This window comes from Oenanthe melanoleuca, chromosome 1 (assembly GCF_029582105.1).
Source record: "Oenanthe melanoleuca isolate GR-GAL-2019-014 chromosome 1, OMel1.0, whole genome shotgun sequence".
NCBI classification, from domain to species: domain Eukaryota; kingdom Metazoa; phylum Chordata; class Aves; order Passeriformes; family Muscicapidae; genus Oenanthe; species Oenanthe melanoleuca.
This window is the reverse complement of record NC_079333.1, coordinates 107,585,161-107,610,652: the sequence shown is the minus strand read 5'-3', so window position 1 is coordinate 107,610,652 and position 25,492 is coordinate 107,585,161. Positions and strand designations below refer to the sequence as shown.

General features: G+C 46.4%; 1 protein-coding gene and 1 long non-coding RNA gene across 2 annotated transcripts; one reads left to right on the top strand and one right to left on the bottom strand.

Moving 5' to 3' along the window:
* On the bottom strand, nt 1–23,212 carry RIPK4 (receptor interacting serine/threonine kinase 4). The gene is made up of 8 exons (XM_056497938.1): nt 22,339–23,212; nt 14,659–14,950; nt 6,702–6,850; nt 5,900–5,949; nt 4,748–4,906; nt 3,735–3,841; nt 3,017–3,269; nt 1–2,138 (listed from the first exon to the last, which is right to left on the bottom strand). The coding sequence occupies exons 1-8, from the start codon at nt 22,518–22,520 to the stop codon at nt 961–963; spliced, it is 2,370 nt and encodes a 789-aa protein (XP_056353913.1). The 5' UTR covers nt 22,521–23,212; the 3' UTR covers nt 1–960.
* On the top strand, nt 22,504–24,112 carry LOC130256371 (uncharacterized). The gene is made up of 2 exons (XR_008841102.1): nt 22,504–22,584; nt 23,666–24,112. It is a non-coding gene; the product is annotated as an uncharacterized LOC130256371 (long non-coding RNA).
* The last annotated feature ends 1,380 nt before the right edge of the window (nt 24,113–25,492 follow it).

The following is a 25,492-nucleotide window of genomic DNA, read 5'->3' as shown; positions in this document are numbered from 1 at the left end:
TTTGTGGAACACAATTTTTTATTAATAACAGGCCACATTTGTACTTCGAAAAGAGTGAAATTAAAAGGTGTATTAAAACATACCCACTCTAAGCAATCTATTTTCTTCTGTAGAAAAAAAAAGCATACAACAGGTAGAAATCCTATATACACAGTATATCAGTTCCAGTCATCAGCCCTTCCAAACAGCGTTTTGCAAATTGGTAAAACAATGTTAGAACAAACCATCCAGTTCCAGTCCAGCACAAATTTCAGCTCTTGACTTGCTCATTTAAGACAAACCACTAAGCACCTAGTCCAGTTTACTGATCTCAGGATACATACAAGGTAGTACTGTACATGAAGACAGCAGTGTTAAGCTTTTACTTCTGCTTGTTTTTTTGGAATCCTGCCTTGTTATTAAGTCTGCCTCATAAACTTTTGAGTACATGGAAATCTGTAATCAATGTCTCCATTAAAAAAACACAGCAGAAACCTGATTAACTGTGCCTTAAACAGCCCTTTCCTCAGCTCCTGCATTAATTTCAAGCAGATTGCTGTTGTGCTTATTCTACACTGGAGGCTTTCAGCCCAAAATATCGATTGCTGCAATGAACCACAAATCTATGCCATCTTTTTTTTTTCCTTTTTGTTTTGAGGAAAATAAAAAAAAAAGCATAATGTTAGTTTTTAAATTAGTTTGGCACATCAAGGAAAAAAAAAAAAAAAAAAAAAAGCAGGGGGAACGCACAAGTCACATCCTTCTCTCATAACATCCTTGGGAGGGGAATGTCCAGATCCAGGCAGGGTGGGCAGGCACAGAGTGAATGGCACAAACCAGGGCAGGCTCCAGCTCGCCTGGCCTCAGTCACACTCAAACAGCTGCCACTGCTGATGAGCACATCCTGCACAGCTGGAGAAGGCCCCGAGCTCCAGCAGCCTCCTCACACCAGGTGAAAAAGCACCACTCAGCTCCTTGCGCTTAAGTGTCACTTAACAACACCGTGGGCGAGCTATTCCTGCCCTGCTGAGCGGGCGGGAGCAGGGCCTGGCCCTTGGCTCTGGGCATGTCAGCGTGAGCCCCGTGCTTCAGCAGAACCTCCACGGCCTTGGCGTGGCCGCCTCGCGCCGCCAGGTGCAGGGCCGTGAACCCCTGGCTGTCAGGAGCGTCGATGTTCTCCGCGCTGGCCAGTTCCTCCAGCACCTCGGAGTGCCCGTTCTCCGCAGCCAGGTGCAGGGCTGTCCTGTCCGCGGGGCCTCTGGCGAGAGCGCTGGCCCGCTCGTCCAGCAGCAGCTTGGTGGTGGCCAGGTGGCCGCTGCGGGACGCCAGGTGCAGGGCCGTGTACCCCTCGGCCGTGGCCGCCTCGATGTCGGCGCCGTGCTTGAGCAGCAGGCGCGAGGTGCTGGTGTGGCCGGTCTCGGCGGCGATGTGCAGCGCCGTCTGCAGCAGCCCGTTCCTGACGTTGACGTCCGACTCCAGGTCGATGAGCAGGCGGGCCACGCGGTAGTGGCCGCGCTGGGCGGCCAGGTGCAGCGAGGTCCTGCCGTCCAGCGTCTGCACGTTGACGTCGGCGCCGCGCTGCTTGGCCAGCAGCTTGACGATGGGCAGGTGGCCTTGCCAGGCGGCGTAGTGAAGGGGCACCCAGTCGTCCTTGCCCCTGGCGTTGACGTTGACGCCTCTGCGCAGCAGGATGCGCACGATGTTCTCCTGGCCGTACTGGCAGGCTATGTGGATGGGGGCTCTGCCCTCGAAATCCACCTCGTTTAAGGACGCGTTCTTGTCCAGCAGCATCTTGGTGCTGAAGTCATCCCCGTTTTGGGCAGCAAAGTGGAGAGCGGTCCACTGGTCCTCGTCTTTGGCGTTGACGTTGATTTTCCTGGCCATAATCAGCTCCACGATGCTTTTGAATTTTTTCTCGATGGCTATGTGAAGAGGGGTGGACCCTTTCTTGTTGGTGAGGTTAGGGTTAGCATTGTACAGCAGGAGCCATTTCACACACTCTTCTTGACCTGCTTCAACAGCCAAGTGCAGAAGGCTGGAGTTCCCATCCAAAACAATATCAACATCTTGAGGCTGGAGGATCTTCATCAGCTTGCTGGTATCTCCGGATAAAATTGCCTCCGTTAGCTTTCTCTTCTGTATGTCTGTAGTACCAATATCTACATGGAGAGAAGGAAGAAAATTTTTACCATGAGGGTGGTGAAGTACTGGAACAGCTTGCCCAGAGAGGTGGTGAGTGGATGCCCCATCCCTGAAAACATTCGCCTTGATCTAGCTGAAGATGTCCCTGCTCATTAAAGACCCATTCAAACCCATATTAAGGTAAAGAAAAGGCAGCATTACAATTCTGAACCTTACCTGCCCATGGTTTCAGCAGTGAGCTGCCTGCAGAGCAATCTGCCCCCACATCCCACAGGAGTCCCTGAACATTTTCAGGTCAGATTTGGGCCCCCAGTAACTCTGTGTCTTGTGGCATGAAGACCAAAGGATGTTGTGGTTGATCTCCCTGCACTAACCATTGTTTACCTAACTGGAAAACAGATGTCTGGGGTTTGCAGCACTGGAATGAAAGGTGAGGGGGTCTTTATCTCAAGGGTCCCACAGGACGCTGAGAAAGTGGCTTGAATCCTCTCAAAGGTGCTCAGCTTTAGGTTTAGTGTAACTGAAAAAGCCACAAACTCAGCTGGCCTGACTGGGCAGTGGCTTTAATCCCATGTCAAGGGGATGCTGGGCTAGTAGTGACCTCCCTTCCAATCAACCTCCACATGACTGATTCTGTAATTGCTTTAATGGGAGTTTACTCCTTCACAAAAGTAAATAAGATTTATTATTTCTCATTAGATCATGTTTGGGAACCACATAATTTTTTTAATTTTATTTTTTCCTTTTAAATAACTACCTCCAGTAAACAAATTTGTAGTGCTGACAGCAAGAGAAAGCAAAGCTAACAGTAATTTCCAGAATGTTGTTCTACTCTCCAACCCATTGCCTCCCATGCCCCAGTCCAAACAACTACAAAGGAAAACTTGACCACTACCTGAACTCTCCCTTTCAAAGGAAAGGGAAAGGGATCCTCTGGATGAAAAAGCTGAATCTACAGATGAAACTCCTGACAGCCGCTTGTCACTGGAGGCAAGTTTGGACTCAGAAGAGCTGCGGCTGAGATCCTCAGGGCCTTCCATAGTCTGTGAAATCCCTGAATCCAACTGGGACAACAGCTCTGAGAGACTGTAATCCTTCACTGAAGGTAGAGCAGGCTCCTGTTTCTTCTGGGACAGTGCACAAATCCCCTTCAAGAGAAGCACACAAGCATTTTAGAAAGGTCAGCAAACAAAACTGAGTGTGAGGCTTTACAGAAGAAACATAAATTTGTTGGTTTGCAGTTAGCCTTTAAACACTATTTGTATTAAATGAAACCTATGAATAAGGTCACTGAATTTTTCAGGAGCAGGAGGGCAGCTTCCATTAGAGCTCACAGAGCTACTAAATCCACGTGGCTCTTCTGTCTACAATGGTTTTTAAGATCAGTCACACCCACGCAGTTCCAGCCTTTATTTCCTAACTGTCCTGCTCTCCCTCTGCAGAATAAGATGCATTTGGTTCTGCCCTGAGGTTTTCCATGCCACTGCTGTCATTTGTGCATTCCAGTCCTTCACCAAGACACACTTCTGTCAGGCAAGGTGGTGCTCAAAAGCAGCAAAGAGAAGTTCCTCCCAAAACCCAAAAGTTTGAACAAGAAATGAAAGAGAAAATACCTCAGGCTGCTGCTCTGGGGCATTCTTGGTGTCCAGGTCCTGAGTTATCATCTCTTTTGTTTCATCTTCTGGTTTTTCACAAAGGGCCTCTGTTTCTGAAGTGATTTCTTTAAAGAAAATAAGAGAAGGTTTTAGTGCTTGTTTTTTTAAGAAGGAGAGCTTCTGAGATACCCTGCTGCCTTTCTCTATCTCATTTAAAATCTCTGAGATACTGAGGGAGAAGGACTCCAGTCCTGACCATTCCATCCAGCACCTCCTCAGTGGGCACAAGTGTGCCAAGGGCACCCAGGGCTGCAGAAACAATTCATTTTCAGCCACACGAGACTGGTGTTACACAGGGGCCACACTGCAGGACTGTGAAATGGGAGCCACTGTACTGCTGGCACATTTAGATTTTTTTTTTTTAAAGATGGAATCCCTCATCCCTTCAGTCCTCATTCCTTGCTTGAGCAGGAGGAGAGGGAAGAGGCAAATCTCTCCCATTGATGCTAAACGAAGTACATGGTGACAGCACTTGGTACATCCCTCTGCACACCTGAGATCATAACAGGTGCTTTGGACAAGTTCAAACCTTTTACTGGCAGAGAAGTGACTGCACAAACTGTTTCATTACAAGAAAGCAATTCCCTCTCTCAACATACAACAGTAGAAATTTCAAGAGCCAGTTCCTTCAACGCTTTGGCACACTGCAAACCACACCAGCTCCAGCCTGGCCTGTGTCCTGACACACACTATCAGAAATAAACAATTTCTGGCTGAATGGACCAGCTGGTTCAGTACAAGGCTTATGCCTGATGTGTTTACATAACACCATCATGGTCAGGCATGTCCTCAGATAATCCCTTCCTCCACAAATGAGTAAGTGGCCTGTATCATTGTCTCCACCACACAATGTGCTCTATTTATTCTGTCACAGAGCTTCTCAGCGTTTACCCCAAGGATTAGCAGAGTCCTGAGCAATAATGTGACTCACAGAAGAATAAATGGGCAGCCAAGTTACGAGGAAATCTTACCTTGAAATGTTGGCCGTGCACCAGGATCATCCTGCCAACATTTTTGCATCAGTTTGATCAAGTTATTACATGAATGAGGTCTGGATTTGGAAACAGCAGGTAGCTCTGGGCGGTGGCCTTTAACTACTTTTACCATAATATGTAAAATGTTGTTTTCCTCTGTAAGGCAAAAGCACACAAATTTAGATGTCCCAGCAAAAGGAATCACTTCTCTTTTTTTCCAAGAGCATTAAGAGCGCATTAGGCTGAAATTTTTTCACAAATTTTTGTCTAGATTTCTCATCAATAGGGGAAAAAATTGTTGGTTGTCTTTTCCAACAAGGTATTTTTAATGCAGTAACATGCTTCTCATGTAGCACTTAAAAACAATTTTCAGCGAGTGACTGTGTTCTTTTCCCAACCATTAAAGATAAAGAACAAAAAAACTCAAACAGTTCTTTGCTACCTATATTTAGATTTCCATATCTGCCTGTAAAGAGCAGAACCTTGGATTTTATTTAGACAAGGTACCTGAACTATTCCTAAAGGTGAAGGAAGAAGACAAATCAAGAGGTGCAGTAATGCAGCTCCTGACTGTAAATCAACCACTGGGCTAAACAGAATCCCTCACTGGGAGAAAAACTAATAGTAGACTGGAACTTGCTGGGACATGTTTGCTATACATAGGCCAGTGACAGACACAGGAAAGTCATAAAGAATAAATAGCTGCCCGTGCATTTACTGCAGGGTGGAACAGGGCTTATTCTCACAGACAGCTGTTCTTTTTTTTTATTATTTATTTTTATAAGGAACAAATCTGTACCCACAATCTACAAATAAACTACAGAACCTCTCTACAGAGGAGCTGTAGAACAACAGCAGAGCTGCCTGCCAAGTTGGCTTTGCCACACACTGATCTGAAGCTGAGCAGCAAACTCCAGCAGAAGCAAAAATGTGCAGACAAGGGCCCCTGGAGAAATACAGGCTCTGTTTCATGACATAGGACAAAGGGAGACTTAAGCTTGTGGTCAGAATTTGAGAGTTTAAAAGTGTCTGCCACACAAGACTGTCAGAATTTGGAGGTCACACACAAAAATCTGGTGCTGGTAGGGCAAGAAATGTGCTTATCAATGGGAAAAAGGAAAGAAAAATTCAAGATAACACACAACTTACCTGCAAAAGGCTTCTTCTGTGTAAGAACTCCCCAAACCACGATGGAAAAGCTACAAAAAAAATTTACAAGGTAAAAAAAATATTCCTAGATTTTTTTATTAAACAAAACAAAAAAACTCATGGAAGTATAATTTATTTTCATTGTCCCTCCACTTTTGCATCTAATTCAGCTGATGAAAACACACACACACACAGATGCAGCTAAGAACAATGATTTCAAAGTCTAGCTTTGGCAGGGAGGAACCTGAGGCAGCAAACACAGGGACTTTCTGGATGTTGCCAAGTCCTTGGTAGCATTTACCAACCACTCCACATCCACCCTGACAAAATCAGAGACAGCATTACAGTGGATTCAATTTAATGCTTCTACCCTGCAATATAACTTTAAAGAAATCCATTTAATTTAGAATAAGAGATATCTTTCCAATCTAAAGCTGTGATTTCCTTTTCCTAATAATCTTGCCATGAACAAGTGCCAAAGACCTAGTGATGAAATCCACCAAAGATAACTCAGAATTTTTTATCACAGATTTGAAAAGTAGGTCAGGATGTACCTTTAGAGGGGAAATTAAAGGTGGGCAGAGTGCCTCCCATTGCCAGTTGCTAACAAATAGTTTCAAGACCCAGCAGTTTTTAAAAGGCCTCTACCCTACAAAGACTTTGCAAAACCCAAAGCAAACGTGACACATTTCAAGATGAGGCTCAAATTGGATCTCGGGGTTTCATGCTTAAAAAATGTAAAAAAGGGTTCATTTTACAGGGTTACCAAAATAGCATTTAGGTGTTTTCATAGTTCACTGACCTGTACACATCATGTTTGGTGTCAAAACATCTGTTTTTCTCCTTGATGCGCTCTGGAGGAAGATAGGCAATGGTGCCACACAAGCCATCCATGCTGATGTCATGGGAATGGGACAAGCCATTGCACTTTGCAAGCCCAAAGTCAGAAATCTGCCAAAAATAAAAAAAAAAAGGAGGAGGAAGAGGGTGAGAAAAGTGCATGGTGCCATCAGATTTTCAAAGTGTTCACAAAATATTTTCTGCAAAGAACAACAGATGCAACAGGATGACCCAACAAATACAGTGAAATGCTGTTCAGAAACAGTAAGGCAATAAAAATCTCAGGAAGGATAATGCTACAGTAGGTTTTTTGTTATGGTTAAGCTAAAAGATGAAGAAGGAAAAAAAAAATAAAGGCAAGCAGTTTTTGCAAGCAGCAGCATGCCAGCCCTTTACATAGCAAACACAACAAACAGTCAAGACAATTTATTGTAATTTAAACCAGTCGAATTTAGCTACTGCAAACTACTTTAATGTAATTATTGGCTCTGCCACCCTCTTTCCCTACATAACCTCACGTTGTAGGATGTGTTTGAATGTCCTGGCTCTCCAAAGAGCTCAGGAATCACTCCTTGAGATACCACTGTTACACTGGCCATGCCAACGAGGACCAAGACCAACAGCAGAGCCAGCAAGTGCTCCAAAAACCCAAATGGAAACACACACACACCAAAAACCCACACAGGGAACTCTTTTTGGCAGCCAGGAGACACAGCAAGTTGGTGCAGTGACGCAGGGAGCACAGCTGAAATGAGCACAGCAAGTGACAGCAAGTTTATAAAAAGGACACACCTCCACTTTAATTTGAAGTGTCAGGCAAATATGCATTCATTTGCTCTCAAAGGCATACCAATCATCGAGCAAACAGATAGGCCAGGAATTTCCTTTGTCTTACTTATTTCCCACTGGACAAAAATGTCTATTAAGCCAAGTGGAAATTTCAAGGAAAGTCAAGTCTTTTTGGACCATTGATTTTTGTCTACATGTCAGATAAGATTCCCCCTCCCCCTAACTAATACATTCTTTTTATCTAATAAATGCTCAGGTTTTTCAATGACTCATTCCCCTTTTGATCTTCACAGCTTCTCCTTTGAGAAAGTTTTCCCTCAAAACAACAAGCATAATTAAAAAAAGCTTTGCTTTTTTTTTTTTTTTTTTTTTTTTTTAATAGGCTCCGACTGTACACTTTGAGAAGTTTCTCTCTAAAGATACCACAAAACTAGTTGTAACACGTGTCCATTACTGGAAAGGGAGAAAATTGCTGCCAGCTTCAGCCTCCTGGAGAACAGGCAGGTTACACAGCCATGCAAGGAATCTCCCTTTGCCATAAAACAAACAAAGCAACCCACACAGCTTCAGCAAGAACTTCTCCCATGGACAAAGAGCTCAGCATAGGTATTCTGAAGAGCTGGAGAAGTCCTGCACCCTAGAACACAGGTATGTCCAACCTGTTGTCCCTCTTTAATCTGTAGGGTAATGTGGGAATGACTTGAGAACAAAAAAGCACACACACAGGAAAAAAATTTAAAAAAAAAAAAGGAGGGGGAAAAAGGGAAAAAGCCAAGTTATCTGGAGGAATAGCTTCTCATCCTTGTAGAGCTACACTCTCAAGAGAGGGATTGCTGGACTCCTCAGCAAGCCAAGCACTGGAAAGCAGCAATTAGTCAAGAAACCCTTGTCCACATGCCAGGTCACCCTGAGAAGAGCCAAATCGACCACCACAGGAAATGCTGCATGAATCTGGGGCCCTTGGTGCTCCAGAGGAGAACAAAAGCACAACCCCAGCATCCCACTGCAATGGCTGTGGCGTCAGGTTAATAAAAGAACCAAACGCTGCAAGTCTGAACGGATCCGACGTGGTGAGCGCTGCTCTCCTTTGATTAACATGCACACCTCAAGAAATCCAGGCATAATTAAAGCCACACACCTCCCTCTTTGTCTAAACAATGCTGTGTTTCCTACTGCCTGAGTGAAGAGATGAAGATGAAATGCAGACAGCAGGGTGACACTCCTGTGTTTGGAGCCACCAGCTACAGTGTGTGAATCTAAGGCTGGGGGCTAAGGCAGAGCTGAGCACTCCAGACTGAAAAAGTCACCCTACAAACTAAGAAACAGCTGAGGTACATGGTATACACCCTCCCTAGGCTAGCAAGAGCTTCACCTTGTGGAGCTGTCCCTACCTAGTGTAAAGGACTGGGTGTTATGTCAATTAATTAAAAAATCACCTGTAGAGTAGCGTTTTGGTCATACCAAATTCTGCAGGAGAAAGCACTGGAAATTGAGGAATTGTTATCTTGCAGGCTGCAACAAAATAGTGAGATTCTGCAGACGGCTTTTTGTGGCTTTTATTAGTTGCTCTAGGGTGAATTTTCCACGCTGCATGGCGTATTTAGTCATGCAGGTTCTTTAAACACCAGTGGGAACTGCGCAGTGGGTGGAAGATACAGCCACTTAACTTGCCTGGTTTGCCTTTAAATTGCTTGCCAGGCGCCTCGTTCTGCAACACCCTTTACTGGGGAAGGCAGGGGAAGTGGAGCACCCTTCCCCACTCCTTCCCTGCAGCCCACCCCAGGCTCTGCCCATCCCCAAAATTCCGAGGGAATCCACAAGCAGCGATTCCAGGCGGGTCCCTCCAGACGCGGTATCAGCAGGGGAGACAGGGAGGCGACAGGGCTGCATGCAAAACCCGCGGCGGGGAGAGGAGCGAGGAGCCCTGGCCAAAGCCCACGCACACAGTGGGATGGTTCATGTTCAGGCAGCTCTGCTCCTCCAAGGGCTGCATGGGAACCAACACGTGAGCGCCGAGCACGCACGCGTTCCCTGCCCGCTTCCAGCAACGCTCCCCTCACCAAAGCGCTGGAGTCTGGAAAAAAAGGCCTCTCTGAGCTCCTCTGAGAGATCAACAAGTTCTAGAGAATGTTGAAAAAAACTAGATATTAGAGTTGAAAACAAGTTTCTGTGTACGCTCCAAGAACATAGTTTTAGACACAATAAAACTAGAGTAAGAATATTGCTTACATTTCTTAGATAGAACAAGATAGACCATATGCGTAGTTTATACGTAACCTGGCGTGCTAAGAAACTAGAATTCTAGTAGGTAAAGAAGAAATGGTTCAAATTCATGATTTTAGCTTATTGGGTATTTTGTATATAAGAATTTATGTACTGGGGAGAGATTTGCTTTTGCTTTTGTTCTTGCTCTCTCCCTTTTCTTCTCTCCATCATCATCATCACCTGAGGAAGACAGGAGCTGCAACACTGCCTCTCCTAGGACCTCGACAAGAGTAGCCTCTAATTGGGACTTTCTGTTTGGGACTCTATGCAGAAAACTTTTAGCATGGACTTTAAACTCTTGCAATTCTTTGCCTTTCAAGACTGATGTGCCTTTACAATAAACAACTTTATAGCAACCAATAGCTGCTCGGCTCCTTTAAAGAAAACACCACAACCCAACTCCCCAAGATCTCTGAAGATTTAGAGTTATTTATTTATTTTTATTTTGTGTTTGGTCTGTTTTTAACACACTCAAGCAAGGCTTTCTCTGCTTCTGCTATTCATGGATCTTTCCATTGTAGCTCGTAAAAAACACTCACTTGCAAAGTTTTAGATGCTTTAAGAAAATATTTTTGTAATTTTTTTTTACAATTTCTTTTTAAACTAGAAGATACGCTTCACATAACTACAACAGCTACTACAGTCAGCTATTCCCAAGCACTGCAGGGACCTAGTTCCCAGAAACAACATGAGTGCTTGGAAAGTGGATTTTTTTTTTTTTTACTGATGACTTCTGACAGACTGCTCTGAACTCTGCTCTCACCTCCTGATATCCTGAACTGTGCACTTAGCTCCTGATACTTTATGTCACTTTTCTGCAAGCAAAACTCAAGAACCCACTGCAAGGGACTCAGGGACAGAGTTCACCAAAAGGTTTTCTGCATCAAATACACTGGATTAATTTTTAATCTCTGCTGGAACATCCAGTATTTGTCTCTGTACAAAGTCTCTGCACTTGGATATTGAGAATGCCCCCACGTTTGTCTGTGGGGTATTCAGGTATCTGGTAGTGGGGGACATTTCCTTTATTTGCTTTTTCTGGGGCTAGAGGAAAAACACTGTTCCATTTTTGTTCTTAAGAAATGCCTGAAATTTTTAATAAATTTGCATGGGTCATAGATTTAGACTACTAAAAATGTTGATTAAAAATTAATCCCAAATACCAACACAACGTGCACTTCAAACCTATCTCTTTATGAATAGGGTTTTTTTATGAATGCACTTCAGTTAGCTTCTAAAAGACACTTCTCTGAAACAGACTGTATTTCCATCCTTTTCCAACTTGTCCTGAAACTTTTAACTCCCCCAAACTCAGGTGGGCCATTTGTAATGCTCCAGCACAAACCAAAGCCAAGCACCCATTTTAATCCATTGTGAACCTGCATTACTGTAACAGGGATGGTTTTGTTCCTTCCCCTGTGCCATCACAATCAGATCAATCAGAGAATTGATCAAGGTGCAAACCAGCTTTGTTGGTTGGGATTAAAGAGCCATGCAACAACAGCCCTGCATGGAAACCTTGATCAGAAAGGGTGGGAAACAAGCAGAAGGGACACACAAAACAAAGGCTCTCCTTATCTTCAATAACAGGAGAGCAATTGCTGATATAAAATGGATGTGCTACCTACATCAGGCAGTCTAATAAAAAGAGACAACTGCTCTTTACCAGCCTGGCCTCTGGGTGTTGCCTGGACCTACAGCTAACAACAGCCTACATGAAGAAGCTTTCTGATCATGAAATTTGCCATCTACCCAGGCTGCTTCTAACTCCATGCTCAGAAATTTTGCAGCTGAAGCAAATGAAAGTGAAGACCATGGGCAACCTTTCCATCAAAGCCATCAGCACAGTACAACACAGCAGCAAACTTCACACTGGTTTAAACTGGAGAACTGGGGAGGGGAGAAAAGCAACTACAGACAGCTTAAAGCAGTGCACAGCTGAGAGCAGCTTGTTCTGCTCCAAGTTCTTTAAATCCAAAATCTGGGAGATGAAAAACAACTGGTCAGGTTTTTCTCTTTGTGTACATGAACCCACACATGTATATATGCATGTCTGTGTTCAAATAGGACAAGATGAGGAGCTGCAGAAAAACCCAAACAAGAAATTAAAATAACGTTTCTGCCCAAAAGCATTAAGTTGCAGTATTAATTTTCAACACCTGAACAAAAAGTAACACTCGTGACCGTGAGATTTTGGAAGACAGGAAACCTGGGAAGCAGCCACAGAGATCACGAGGGCATGGCAGCTGGCAGCAGGCTGGGCACGAGATTTCTGCACGGGGTGAGGTGTTTATTCTCCTTCCAAGGGCCCTGCAAAAAGATCCCATCGCAGCAGGGAAGGAGCAAACTCACAGCCCACGAGGGCAGCGCTGGAATGTGGCTTTGCTTCCCCTGTGCCAGCGATTGCCACATCACAGTAGCTCAGGGGACACATCCAGAATGTGTGTGGAGGGCAGGAGAGCTGAAGAATGAGCTCAAAAGTTGTGGTTGAGTTGAGCAAAGAAACAGATGTCAGGACAGCATGTAAATATTGAAAGAGTGGATATAAGGAACGCTGGAGAAAGGGGCAAGGGAGGATCTTGCTGGTACAAATAGAAGGAAAAAGTTCATATAAAGGAAGAAACAAAAGCAGGCTGATCCCTGCTGCTGGGATATGGAATAATCCTGCCAAGGAAAGCAAAGTGTTTGAAGCAAACAAGATGGAGCAGAATGGCAGGGAAGGAGCTCCCACCACCAACTCACAAGGGAGGATGGATGCATCCACCTTCCCAAAACCAGCAAAGCTTTACCTTGAGCTGTACATGTTACACACAAATACTTAAAATCACCAGGGAATCCCCCAACATGCCTTTGGTATAGTTAATATCTGTCTATCTATATCCCTGCTTGGGATAATCCCATCCTCCTCATTATCCTCCCAGTTCAGCACACACTTATGTAATGCCCAGGCTTTATGATTTGGAGGCACCCACTTGATGATAAGTTCTGTACAGCAGCACTGCCTTAGTCACCAGCCTCACTCAGGGCTTTACAGTGAGCTCTGTGCTTGTAAAAGGAGCAGGGTGTGTTTGCAGTTAACTGCAGGATGGCACAGCAGCATTTCTAATGCTCTCCACTGGAAGACTGACTGTTTCCTGGCTCAAGGGCAAACAGTTTGTAAAAGTCCTCCCTACCTCCAAACTCTACTTTTGCAGTCTGCAACATCTCTTCACTCATCTTAGGACTCTATTAGGGACAGGTCACATACTAAATTAATGCTGACATTTAAAAGCACTTCAATCAGCAGCTCCATTAGCCTTCCAGCAAGAAAATGCACATTAAATCGAGCTGCAGGGTCTAAAATTTAATTATAAATTTCATGTCACACAAAAAGAAGGTTTGGGGCCACATTTTTAAAGTGAAGGCTCCTCACAGAATATGTTCATCTCTTATTTTGCATATAGGTTCCTGTGCCTGCTTTGCTTCTTGGAGGGCTTTCCAAGATACCTGAGGATGTAAAAGACTGCTGGCTGGAAAAGGTTTGGATTAGACCATTCCTTTCTGAAGCCCACTGAAAGGATCTGAAGAGCTTGATGTGTTTCATACAGAAGCAACAGCTCAGGGATGTCAGGGATGACCTCACAGTGACTTTTCAATTTTTGTCCATCTTGCACTTTGCCCCCTTGTGTTACATCACCACCCAGATATAGGCTGTGCAGCAGGCACTTCAGCCTCCCCAAACAGTGAGGAAAACACAGCCTTGCTATCTGGGCTCATGGATGAGTCAAGAAGCAGGAATTTAAGAAGTTATGCAAGCAAGCATGAACTTTTAAGTAAATAAATACTTAGCAAAGGCCTCTCAGCATCATTGTGTGAGAACAGCCTTTCAACAGTTCAAATCCTGATGATTTGGTCATAATAGCATGACCACCTGTAGATGCCTCCTACTTCAGAGAGAAAATCCTTCTAAGAAAAAAATCACTAAGAGGCCTAGTAAAAAGGATGAGAACATCACAGGTATGATTTCATTAGTGGCACACACCTCTTATGGCTCCAATCCTCTCATGACATCAGAAAACCTGTCTTTATTTCATGAAAACTTCATTTTTAGAATGATACAGGCAAGACCAAAGTCACTTGATCAGTGAGGGAGCCAGGAAAACAGGTAGCAGATGGATTATAGCACTGCTAAAAAAAATAATTGAACACTAAAAAAAAAAAATAAAACCAGGGAAAAAACTGTATTTCAGTCTCTGGGCTCTCTAAAAAAAAGTTGAGAAAGCAAGCACAACCTTCTTGGTGCAGCTGACCACAGAACCTCCAGCAGAGAAATTTAACAAGTTTGCCAGTTTACTCTGGAAATGGATAATGAAAATAATTCCATGCTGTTACAGCCACAAAAAAAATGCCTTTCAGTGATCTCTGGTATGCCTGAGCAGTCAGGACAGAGATGCTTCCTCACTGTACCTGCTCTGAGCAAATGGAAATGAGCTGCCTCTGGGAAGCCTTCTCCAGACTCCAGCTGGAAACGAGATCTGTGCATTTAGTGGTGCAAAGACCTGGAACAAAGCAACCATGGCAACTGTGGGAGTGGCAGAGATGGTTTAGAGGGTCACACCATTTTTCTCCCCCTGTTCTCATGACCCTGCTGCAAGGAAATTTGTAGCAGGACCCATTAGAGTTCACTGCATTCTTCTAAAATTTCAGGAGGGCTCTCACAAGTTCCCTAACCATACCTCTATTATGTACTGAAGTGGTGCATAAACCAGGTGGATTTATTCAGGAGTGGATTTTAATTTGGGAACCAGTGGCCATTTCTCCAGTTCTAAGGAATGCTGCCGGTTTTTTCTCAGGACAAACACCCTGACAGAGCACCCAGTGCATACCTTGACGTGGTAGTGGGCATCCAGCAGGATGTTGGCAGGCTTGAGGTCCAGGTGGAGCAGAGGGGGGGACATGCAGTGCAGGAAGTTCATGCCCACGGCTGTCTCGTGGATGATGCGGAAGCGCAGCTCCCAGGGCAGGGGCTCGGAGGCCAGCAGCTTTTCCAGGGAGCCTGTTTCCATGTACTCCATCACCAAACCCACGGGCTCTTTGCAGATGCCATAAACAGGGAGGATGTAGCGAAACTTTGCCATTTCCATCTTCCTGGCTTCTTCCAGTAACTCCATGCGCTCCCTGGGTGGAAGAGAATGGGAGGTGAGGGATGGAGCAGCTGTTTCTCCACGGGCCAAAGATGCACAAAACATTTCTTAGAAAGCCAAACACAAAATTTTGTGATCATCCCTGACAGAAAACCAAACACCGAATTTTGTGATCATTCCTGACAGAAAACCAAACACTGAATTTTGTGATCATCCCTGATTGACGCACTCTGCCAAACATGCACAAAACATTTCTTAGAAAGCCAAACACCGAATTTTGTGGTCATCTCTGACTGATCCATGCTGCACCTCAGCAGCCTGCACTCCAGGTGTATTTCCATATTTACTGATTTGGGGTTTGTGCTCTCAGTGGTAGGCAGCTCCCAGCTGTAGGAGCACAGGTGAGCCCCACACTTCTGAATATCCCAAGTGCAGAGCCCATCTCCCTGCTCTGCTGGTTATGCTGTGCTGTTCAGGAGGAGGGTTTAGCACTGCTGTAACTCTTTGGGCTGAATTCATTAACTTTTTGTGAGTCATAAGGCTGTGTTAATCAGGACAGAGACCAGTCAGCATCGCTTCAGCAGCCCTGCTGGTACATCCTGGGTGTACACAGACCCAAACCTTGGGAGAGAAATCCCTGGAGCCACTATTGAGGGGAGCAAACTGCCTGCTGTAACCAGGGAGACACAACAAAAGCCTCCCCAAAATACAGATCTGACAAGTCCAAAACTGCTCTCATCTCCAGCAGGTGCCCAGAGCTCCCAGCACACCATTCCCAGTGATGTAACAGGCCCGGTCCTGGCAGCTGTAATGAGCACCCGGGTTGTTTACAGGTCGCTGCAGCCTGACCCTGCACAGGGTTAAGTGTTACTCAGTCCCAGGTCAGGACCCTTAATTGCTCTGCCTTTCTTCTGCACCTCCCTCACAGCCTTCTGCAACAGCCCACGAGGCTTCAAGTTGGAAAGAGGGAACAAGATCCTCTCCCCAGGCTGGCTGTGCCCACACTTGATGGTCTAAAGACCCTTCAATGTGTAAAAACTGCATTTTTAGTGATAATGAACCTGCCCAGAGCAGCTTTGGGCCGTGGGCACTGGCACATCACTATTGCTGCCATACATTCACAAAAGAGGGCACAGGGAGGTCAGACAGGTAATTTTCCCAGAGCAGACCCTCTCTAATTACATAACAGCTCCTGCAATGCACCCAAAGATGTGCACACTATCTAATGGACAGCAGTACCTGAAGTAATAGGACAAAGTTTGTGCTCTGTGCCACCAACAAGTGATGCCAGTCACCACTGTGGGAGAACCTCATGGCAGAACCTCAGCTCAATCAAACTGTTCTGCTTTTAAAATTTCAAATCCAAGGCAGCAGCACTGCCACTCCTAAAAGGAGAAAACACCAAGACCAGCCTGCACACAGCCAAGTCTTTTTTTCTCATGTGTCCCCCAATGCCTGGATGAACTGAGAGAAACTGAAACACAGCCTGAGAGGGACCCTCAGATTTTGGGAGATGCCACTTGGCCCCCAGACTGTCTGGGAACGTGGTTTGCTGCTGCTGCTCACCGCTGCAGGTAACATCTCCCACCAGGGCACAGCCAGCAGCAAACCCATCTCAGAGGTTGAAAACCTCACACCCATCAAGATCAGGCTGAAAAATATTTTAAAGAGGGACGCACACGCTGAGAGAGGAACAAAAAAAGATAAGGGAAATTTTTTCTCTTAACCATGTCGGCTCCTGCTGCTCCCTACAGCAACTTTCTTGTGAAATAATTGCCTTTGCAGACAAGTACCCAGTTTGCTCTTTGGCACGCTGGAAGGGAGCGCCTATGAATAACACAACCAACTCCTTGCCCCCAAGCCACACGCATAGCCAGCATAATTCACCGGGCTGAGCGCTGGAGTCAGGGATGTAAAACACCCGTCTGAGCCCTCCCAGGCAAAGCAAGAGCCCAGCAACAGCCAGAGTCTGACAAGAACCACTAGGATCCTCGGGATGGGGTTCTCAGAGCATCGCCAAAAACGCAGATTGGCTGCTGGAAATGGGGCGTTTTCTAAAAAAACACCTGAATTTTCCTTTTCATTAAAGTAATTTTTAAAACAAAAAAATGATTCTTGCTTTCTGCTTGGACCAGATCCAGTTAATTGAGTGAATTAACAGAATAACAGGCGAGTGCCCTCTATCTAATTTGCCTGTTTAAATAAAGCCCCCATGCAGCAATTACCACCCTTAGCACTTTCCCATACCCAGAGCATTCAAAACTGAGCCAGCCAGAGGCCCGGGACAGCCAGGGGAGCTTTCAGACAGCTTTCAAAAGGGCCCCTGTCACCTTTTGAAAACAGAAAAGGAAAACAAAAGAAGTGAGGAGAGCCAAAGCAGTCATTAGCCGGGTGCTGGAGCGCGCTTGCATTAATGGCATTAACACCAGGAGCTCGTTAAGCCCAGATCTGCCGCACCAGGCAGAGATCAAAGGTCTCTCCCTTCCCTTCCCTTCCCTTTCCCCTCGCAGGATGCCACGGGCGCTCGGCACAGCGCTGGAGCGGCAGCAGCGGGGATGGAGCCGCAAATCCGCATCCCGCACATCCAGGGATGCGGCGGGGCTGTGCGGGCTGCCCCGGCACCCGGAGCTGCTCTGAGCTGGGAAAAGCAAAGCTCCCGGTGGGGTTTTTCAGCCCAGAGCCATAGGTCTGGTCTCTCTCATAATGTTTTTATTTAATACCCGCGCGATTAAAGTCAGAATTATCTTCTCGAGGCGCCTCTGCTCCCCTCTCCCTCCAGGAGTGTATCCTAATTTTATCGTACTAAAAGAAAATGGGAAAAGAGGGGGAAGAAGGGGGAACATGGAGAAAAAGGGGGGAAAGTGGAAAGGGGGAAAAGAAGGGGGGACAGAAAGAAGAGGGGTAAAGAAAAGTGGAAAAGAAAAATGGACAAAGAGACGCAGAAAGAAAAAAGGAAAAAGGGGGAAAAGGAAAAAGGAAAAATGAGGGGAAAGGGGGGGAGAAGGGGGGAAAGAGGGAGAAGGGGGAATGGAGAAAAAGGGGAGAAAAGAAGGGGAAACAGAAAGAAGAGTGGAAAAGAAAGAAGGGGGAAAGAAAGAAAAGGGAAAAAGAAAAATGACAAAGAGATGCACAAAGGAAAAAGGAAGAAAAAGAAAAAAATAGGGGAAAATAAAAGGGAAAAGAGGGGGGAGAAGGGGGAAAGATGGGGAAGGGGGAAACGGAGGAAAAGGGGGGAAAGTGGAAAAAGGGGGGAAATGGGAAAAGAAGGGAGAAAAAGCAGGGGGGAACAGAAAGAAGAGGGGAAAAGAAAGAAGGGGTAAAAGAAAGAAGAGGGAAAAGAAAAGAGGGGAGAAGGAAAATGGCAAAGAAAAATGGGCAAAGAAAAAAAGGAAAAAGAAAAATGGGGGGGAGAAAAAGGGAGAAAAGGAAATAAAGGGGGAAAAGGGGGAAAATTAAAAGAAAAATAAAAAAGAAAAGGAAAATAGAAAAGGGAAAAGAGAAAAAAAAAAAAAAAAAAACTTACACACAGGATAGCTGAGGTCATGTAAATGATGGGCTGCACACACTTTCTCCTGTAAATAGCACCAGAAGAGAGGGGCCCACACATCAAGAGCTCCAGCACTGGGTCCAGTGCCAAAGAGCATCTCTGTCAGAGAAGTCAGTGCAGATCAGTCATTTTCAAAGCAACTAGAGATATTAAATGGAGACCTCCAAAGAGCTGTCTGCTCCCACTCCACATCAGACAGACAGGACTGCATTCCTTGGATTCTCCTGGAGAGACAAGGGCCTTGCTCTTGCCCACTGCCCCAGTCCCCAGGGCCCAGCCCTTGTCCCACAAACCCTGCCACAAGAACAGCAGGAATTACAGCCGTGCCTGCATTTGCATGGATCCAATCTTTGTGCCCTAGAGATAACACTGCTGTAAAACTGCAACCTTAGACTCACCAGGCAGTGCTCATAGTTTTATATTCTACCACCACCACCACATTTCCCTAATGGAGTCTGAGACAGAGCAGTTAAAGTTGCTCCAGAGAAACTCCAAAAGTTGCTCCAGAGAAGCTCAAAACTTGTAATTGGGGCCATTTGTGTGAGCCACCTCCAGCCACAGAGCAGCCAGGCTTCTCCCAGCCCAGGGGAGATCCAGCCCTGCTCTGCAGGCAGGAATTTAAGTTTCTTCACAAACTGCTGGTGGTGCAGGTGGGGGTCCACCAAATTACACCACCCCTGAATGTCCTCAGGAACTCTTCTCTTCTGCATCATGGCAGAGCTTTCAAGAGCATACAGTGGCCTCTGCTCTGCATATTTAGCAACTTCCACACTGCCAACTCTCAGAGCAGAATGTGACTATGAGAAGACAAGAAAAACCACTGCATGGTCAGGGCAGAATGTTGGGGTGGTGGGGGAAAGGAAGAAAATCTCTTTTTTCAGGTTAACAGATGTCAGCCCTGCTAACAGATCCCTGCAGTTCTGGTACCAGAGGATTACAGGACAGCCAGGCTCTCCCCTAATTTTTAAGGAGCACAGGATGACTCCTAGGTTTTCCCTGTACAGAAGAGACATTCATTCACCTTCACCACCTAAATAAATGCAGCATCCACTAACAGTGAGGCATTTCTAAATCCTCCTCAATTTCAAGTCTTGCTCCATTCCCAAATTCAGAATGTGCAGAGAGAGATATATGTAGGGTTTTGCTTATTTTTTTCCTCTTTAATCAATAATTTTTTCCACCTCCACGCCCTGTAGTCACCCCCATGACCAACACCTCCAGTAAAGATCCCTCTCCAGGAAATGTTACACCTTACAGTCAGCACGTTTATGTTCAGCAGAAGAAATCAGCAAAGTTTTCTCTCTCCAAGCTTGCCACTGTTTTTCTGCAGAGCACACTTCCATTCTGGCCCACAGGGGTGAAGAGAAGAGACTTCACCCTCTCCACTGCAAGTGCAGGGGGAGAGGCTCCTCCACCTTTCACTCTTTTGTTCAGATTTACATTGAACCTCCCCATACTGAGAGCATCCCATGTGAGGAACGAGATCTCAGGAAAGTGGGAGCGAATAAGGTGTTAGGAATGGAATTTGGCTGGATTGTCTGAGAGGGCTTAAAGGTAAAAAACACTTCTGGCTCCACATTCAGTGTTTCTTCTGCTTGAGGCCACTGGGCTCTATGATGTGATAATTGCCGAGGGAATTACTCCAAATCTCTCAGTGTCTGCAGAAACACAGTAAGAGACTACACAGAGTGTTACCACCACCGAGCCATTACAAACAGGGTTTTAATGTGGTACCAAATAAATACATCAGAAAAAGGCTCTGTGCTTTTCAGTTAATGTTTCTGATACCACTGGCAATTCTTCTAACTCTTCACAGGGTTCCAAGAAACAGCTAGTCAAGTTAATCTCCTGGATTAGCAATCTAATTACACAGGCTTGTTGCAACCTGCCAACTAAAGAGGCTGTGTTTGAGTCTGTCTGTGCCCCCCACCCCACCATTTGAATAGCACGAGTTTATTAGAAAAGTTTTGGGTAAAAAGTCTCAGCATAACCATCTCCTGAAAGGGGTTTGATAGAGCAGCCCAAGAGGTAAAGGAGAAATTAAAATAGAAAAAAAAATTAATTTATATTTATTTTGCAGGGGCAGCTGTTTCAAGGGCCAGGAACACTCCAATTTCTTATCAATGCTTTCCTCAAGCATCTGAAGCACAGATTCTGCAGTAAAATAAGTATTTCACGGAGTGGTTCATTACAATCAGTCAGAAGCTGCAGGAGCCCTATGGCCTCAAAGTTCCCAAATTCTCAAGGCATTTTTTTGCTTACTGAGCTGCATGTTTGTATTTGCACACTCTATAGCCACGGAGGGACAGGTGGCTCTCTACTGCACATGGTATATATTGAGATCTGATAATAAATCTCAAAATTAATTGTTCATATTAAAAGAGATGACAGCACCCTTTGTCTCAGAAGGAAAATTAACTTTTGGAGTAAATTTCTAGATGTACACTGCAAATGAAAAGTTCTATCTTATTTTTAAGATATGTTTTAATCTTAATTTCAAAATTAAGCAGCCACGGTACTATTTTGATCAATAAGCATCAAACCTGAAATCTCCTTTGAGGTTTTAATAGCAGGGGGCTTGCAGATTAGCACAATAAAATACACTCTGCAACTTAAAAGTCGTTTCCATTTTATTCGCAGACAGCACAGTTACCCTATGCAAATAGTAAACTCTCCCTCTCCACAGGACATTTAATTTCACTTACTACACCCTACAAGCCATGCCTACTGCAAAGTCAGCAATTCAGATACTGGGAAAGATGCTCAACTACCCCAGAAATCCTGCAGAAGATGGGTTTACAAACGTTTCCAATCTTGGGCTAGCTTATCTCCCTCCTCCTGCAGGAAAGGCACTAACAGGAAACCTTTTGTGACTGAGCCAATCCACGTCTCAAAAACTGAACTGCAGAATCGGTTTGTGAGCTGGTGGAGATCCCAAAGATCAAGTGGAGCTGGGAAGGCTCCAGGAACACGACTTGTGCACAGAGGCTGAGCTGCTGGAAGGCACCACTGTCCCTACAGCACAGGGATGTTTCTGAAGATGCATCTGACAGCCTTCCTCTCCTGGGAAAGGAGACCCGCACTGCACAGCTCCCATCCCTGAGGTGTTCCAAGCCAGGATGGGTTTGGAGCAACCTGGGATAGTGGAGGCTGTCCCTGGTCATGGCAGGGGGCTGGAAGGAGATGAGCTTTAAGGCGTTTTCCAGCCCAAACCGATCTGTGATTCTGCGGTGACACACACACAGCACAGCCCAGGACCACAACGAGGGACAGCGGGCAGGGAGTCCCACCGTGGGGCACCCTCACCTGCAGCACAATCCACCTGCAAGGAGCCATCCCGAGCAGACAGACACACGGACAAACGCTGTCCCTGCTCTGGAGCCGGGCACCTTTCCCAGCTCGGCTCCTTTCAGACACCAAACCCGCGGCTCCAGCGCCCGCACCCAACACCCCCAGCCCGAGCCTGCTGCCACCGCACGAGTCACAGCTTCTGCACTGCCTGGCTCTTCCCAAGCGCCCGGATCCAGGCACATCCCTCCCCACAATCTCCTGCCCGTCCCGTCCCGGGGCCGCCGGAGCCGCTCGCTCTGTCCGTGCAAGCCGGCACACGCTCAGCCTGGGCAGGGCAGGAATGCTTCCCGCACGGCTCCCAGGGAGCAGGCGAGACATCTGCGGTATTCCATCGGATATTCCATGGGATATCTCCTGGGATCTGCTGTCTGTGAGACGGGCAGGGCTGCACACACGGAGCGCTCGGTCGCCCCGCGGCTCCTCGGCTGCGCATCCGCGGGGTGACCGAGGGCTCGGAGCGCCTCTGTGCCAAGAGTCCCTTGTCCCCCCCATTGCCCCCCATTCCCTTCGTGTCCCCCCCTTACTTCTCATCCACATGAAGGCTGGGCGAACACTTGATGGCGAGCCAGGTCTTCCAGTGGAGGTGCCGCACCTTATACACCTGCCCGAACCCTCCCGAGCCGATCTTCTCCCAGCTGCTGAACTCGCTCTCCTCGAAGGTCTTCAGCAGCCCCATGGCCCAGGGGGAGCCGCCGTCCCTCGCCATGGCCCTGCCGTGCCCGGACGCCGCCCGGCCCGCGGAGCGCAGCGCGCCCGCTCCGCCCGCCCAGGTGAGTCAGGTGCGCCGGGGGCACCGGCTGCCGTCACTTCCTGGGACGGGCGAGCGGCTGCGATTTCCACAGGTGCCTTTTCTGTCCCGGGATAGGCGAGCGGGGCAGTTCCCGGCCTCCAGCTGCCCCGGGGCGATGCTGCCGTCCGGAGCGATGGGGCGGGAGGGGAGCGCCGCGCTGGCTGCTGAGCTGGGACAAATAAACTGTGACAAAGGAGCTGCTCAGTGAAGGAGAGGGAAGCGCCAGGCACCTCATTCCTGCCTTTTCTCCTTCACCTCATTCCTGCCTTTTCTTCCTCATCTTATTCCTGCCTTTTCTCCTTCACCTCATTCCTGCCTTTTCTTCCTCATCTTATTCCTGCCTTTTCTCCTTCACCTCATTCCTGCCTTTTCTTCCTCATCTTATTCCTGCCTTTTCTCCTTCACCTCATTCCTGCCTTTTCTCTCCACCTCATTCCTGCCTTTTCTCTTCACTTCATTCCTGCCTTTTCTCCTTCACCTCGTTCCTGCCTTTTCTCTCCACCTCATTCCTGCCTTTTCTCCTTCCCCTGCCTGCAGCGGGTCCCTGTCGCTCCGTCCCTGCATCCCAGCCTGGCGTGCGGGACTGCGGCCAGCCTGCCCCGGGCTGCTGACTGTCCAGCCACGCTCTGAAGCAACGATTTTTAGGCTCTGGGAAGCTGTTGCCGAGAATTCAGACGTCTCTGGGTTTTAGTTGCCCGTGGGATTAGAAGGTTTGATGATCCCAGTGCTAGATTTCAGTGCCTGGATCATTTTGTGGATCTAATTGCAGGGGCTACAGGACCCCCAGAACTGTTTTGTTTGGAAAAAACCTCCAAGATCATCAAGTCCAACCACTTGTCAACTAAACCATTGCACTAAGTGCCATATCCAGTTTCTTGAACCCCTGCAGAGATGGGGACTCCAGCACCTTCCTGGGTGTTTCTCCCAATGCCTGACTTCCCTTTCAGTGAAGAAATTCTTCATGGTTCCAGCTAAAGCTCCCCAGGTGCAGCTTGAGGCTCCCCTCCTGTCAGGGGGTTGTAGAGAGTGAGAAGGTCCCTCCTGAGCCTCCTTTTCTCCAGACTAAACACCCTCAGCTCCCTCAGCCACCCTTCACTGGACTGACACTCTAGATCCTTCACCATCTCCTTTGCTCTTCCCTGCATACACCTCGATATCTTTCCTGAATTTGGGGGCCCAGAACTGGACACAGGATTTGAGATGTGGCCTCAGCAGTGCCCAGCACAGAGGGACAATCTCTGCCCTGGTCCTGCTGGCCACACTATTCCTGCTACAGGCCAGATGCCATTGGCCTTCCTGGCCACCTGGGCACCCCTGGCCTCGTGTCAGCCACAATTCAGACCAATGGATACGGGGTCCCACCCTGTTACTGAGATGCTGTTGGAAGGAAGGAGCCTGCACCCTTCAGTGTGTAACAGGGTTGGTGAAGAGGCTGTTCCGACCTGCATCACAACCTTCACACCTATCACAGGTCTGAAGGTTAATAATGATTGTCTTTGTTTGTTCTACTGAGTATCAGACTCCAGGTGATTGTTCCAGGCAGCCAGTGTGTGTCATTTAATCTGGCAGGTTGGGCAATAGATAGAGGACAATGTGTTTTAAAGCCAGGATAATAGCAGTTCTTTGCAAAGCTCCATTTAAAAAAAGACATTACAGAGACATTTAATTACTTTCAAAGGACACAAGACATGAAGCCTGTACTCAAGGCTTTATTCCACAAGGGTTTCTTCCTGCTTAATTTACTCTGGATTAAACTAAACAATGGCTTACTCTGAATGAGAACATCTTTGTATAAATAAATCAGGAATAAGAAGTAGCTGTGTGTAGAGAAAAGCCCATAGGTCACCTCTATGACCCAACAACACACTTCTATGTGGTCTCCTTCTCCTGGATATCATCCTGACTTGCTTAATTTGGGATTCAGCTCTGGGTGGATCAGCCTGGAGAGTGCACTGTGCTCTCAAGGAATTCTGCTTAAACTAAAGGGATTTGGAGAACCAGGGCCCTGGGCATTTCTGGAAGAGTGCACAACTTTGTTCACAGCAGATATTTTATTCCTCTAATGACACATTGCCATTCAAACCCCTGTTTCACTGGGAAGATGGTGAAAATTAAGCAAGACAAAAACCCAGCTTGCACTTACCTGGCAGTTAACTTTTACCAAATGTGAATTGTGCACCTTCTGCCTCCACTGTGATCTGAGAATTAATTCAACAAACACTGAGCAAGAAAGGAGTCAGAGCTCATGACAGAACATGGAAAGAGCTCATCTGAGAGAATTTCAATTGCTTACATGCTTTCAAAAGGGCTAGGCCTAAACAAAATTCACATTTAGAGTGCTTAGAGGACTGGCTTCCCAGGCTCTGAGCTATTTCTTGATGAAATGTAGGAAGAATGGAAAATGACACCAGAAGATCTTGTCTTCAAGAGGCAGAAAAAGAAGCAAGAAAAAGAAAAAGAAGCAAGGGAATTCCAGAGCAGTCAGGTCACTGAATAAAAATGAATTTTAAATAAAAAATAATAAATAAATAAATAAATAAATAAATAAATAAATAAATAAATAAATTTAAATATCCTGCCAGTTGGCCGGGCTGACAAGCAACAGTCACTACTAGGTTTATTGAGAACAAATCTCGTGCAACCAACCTAATTTATCTTTTTGCTGCCGTTTTATGTAATTCCTGCTCTGCTGTGTGTCTGTGTTAGCAGAGCACCACAGAGAAACTCTTCTTACTCTGCTCCATTGTCTTGCTTTTCCCAGTCCTTTCAGAGAGCAGGATTCAATCCAGTGCTTCAGCCTGGTCTTTTTAGAATGAAATGCTTCTAAAGAGTTGCTAAAGTTCTAAAGAGTGAACTCAACCAACCTGTGCTTCAGCATGTCACAGGCC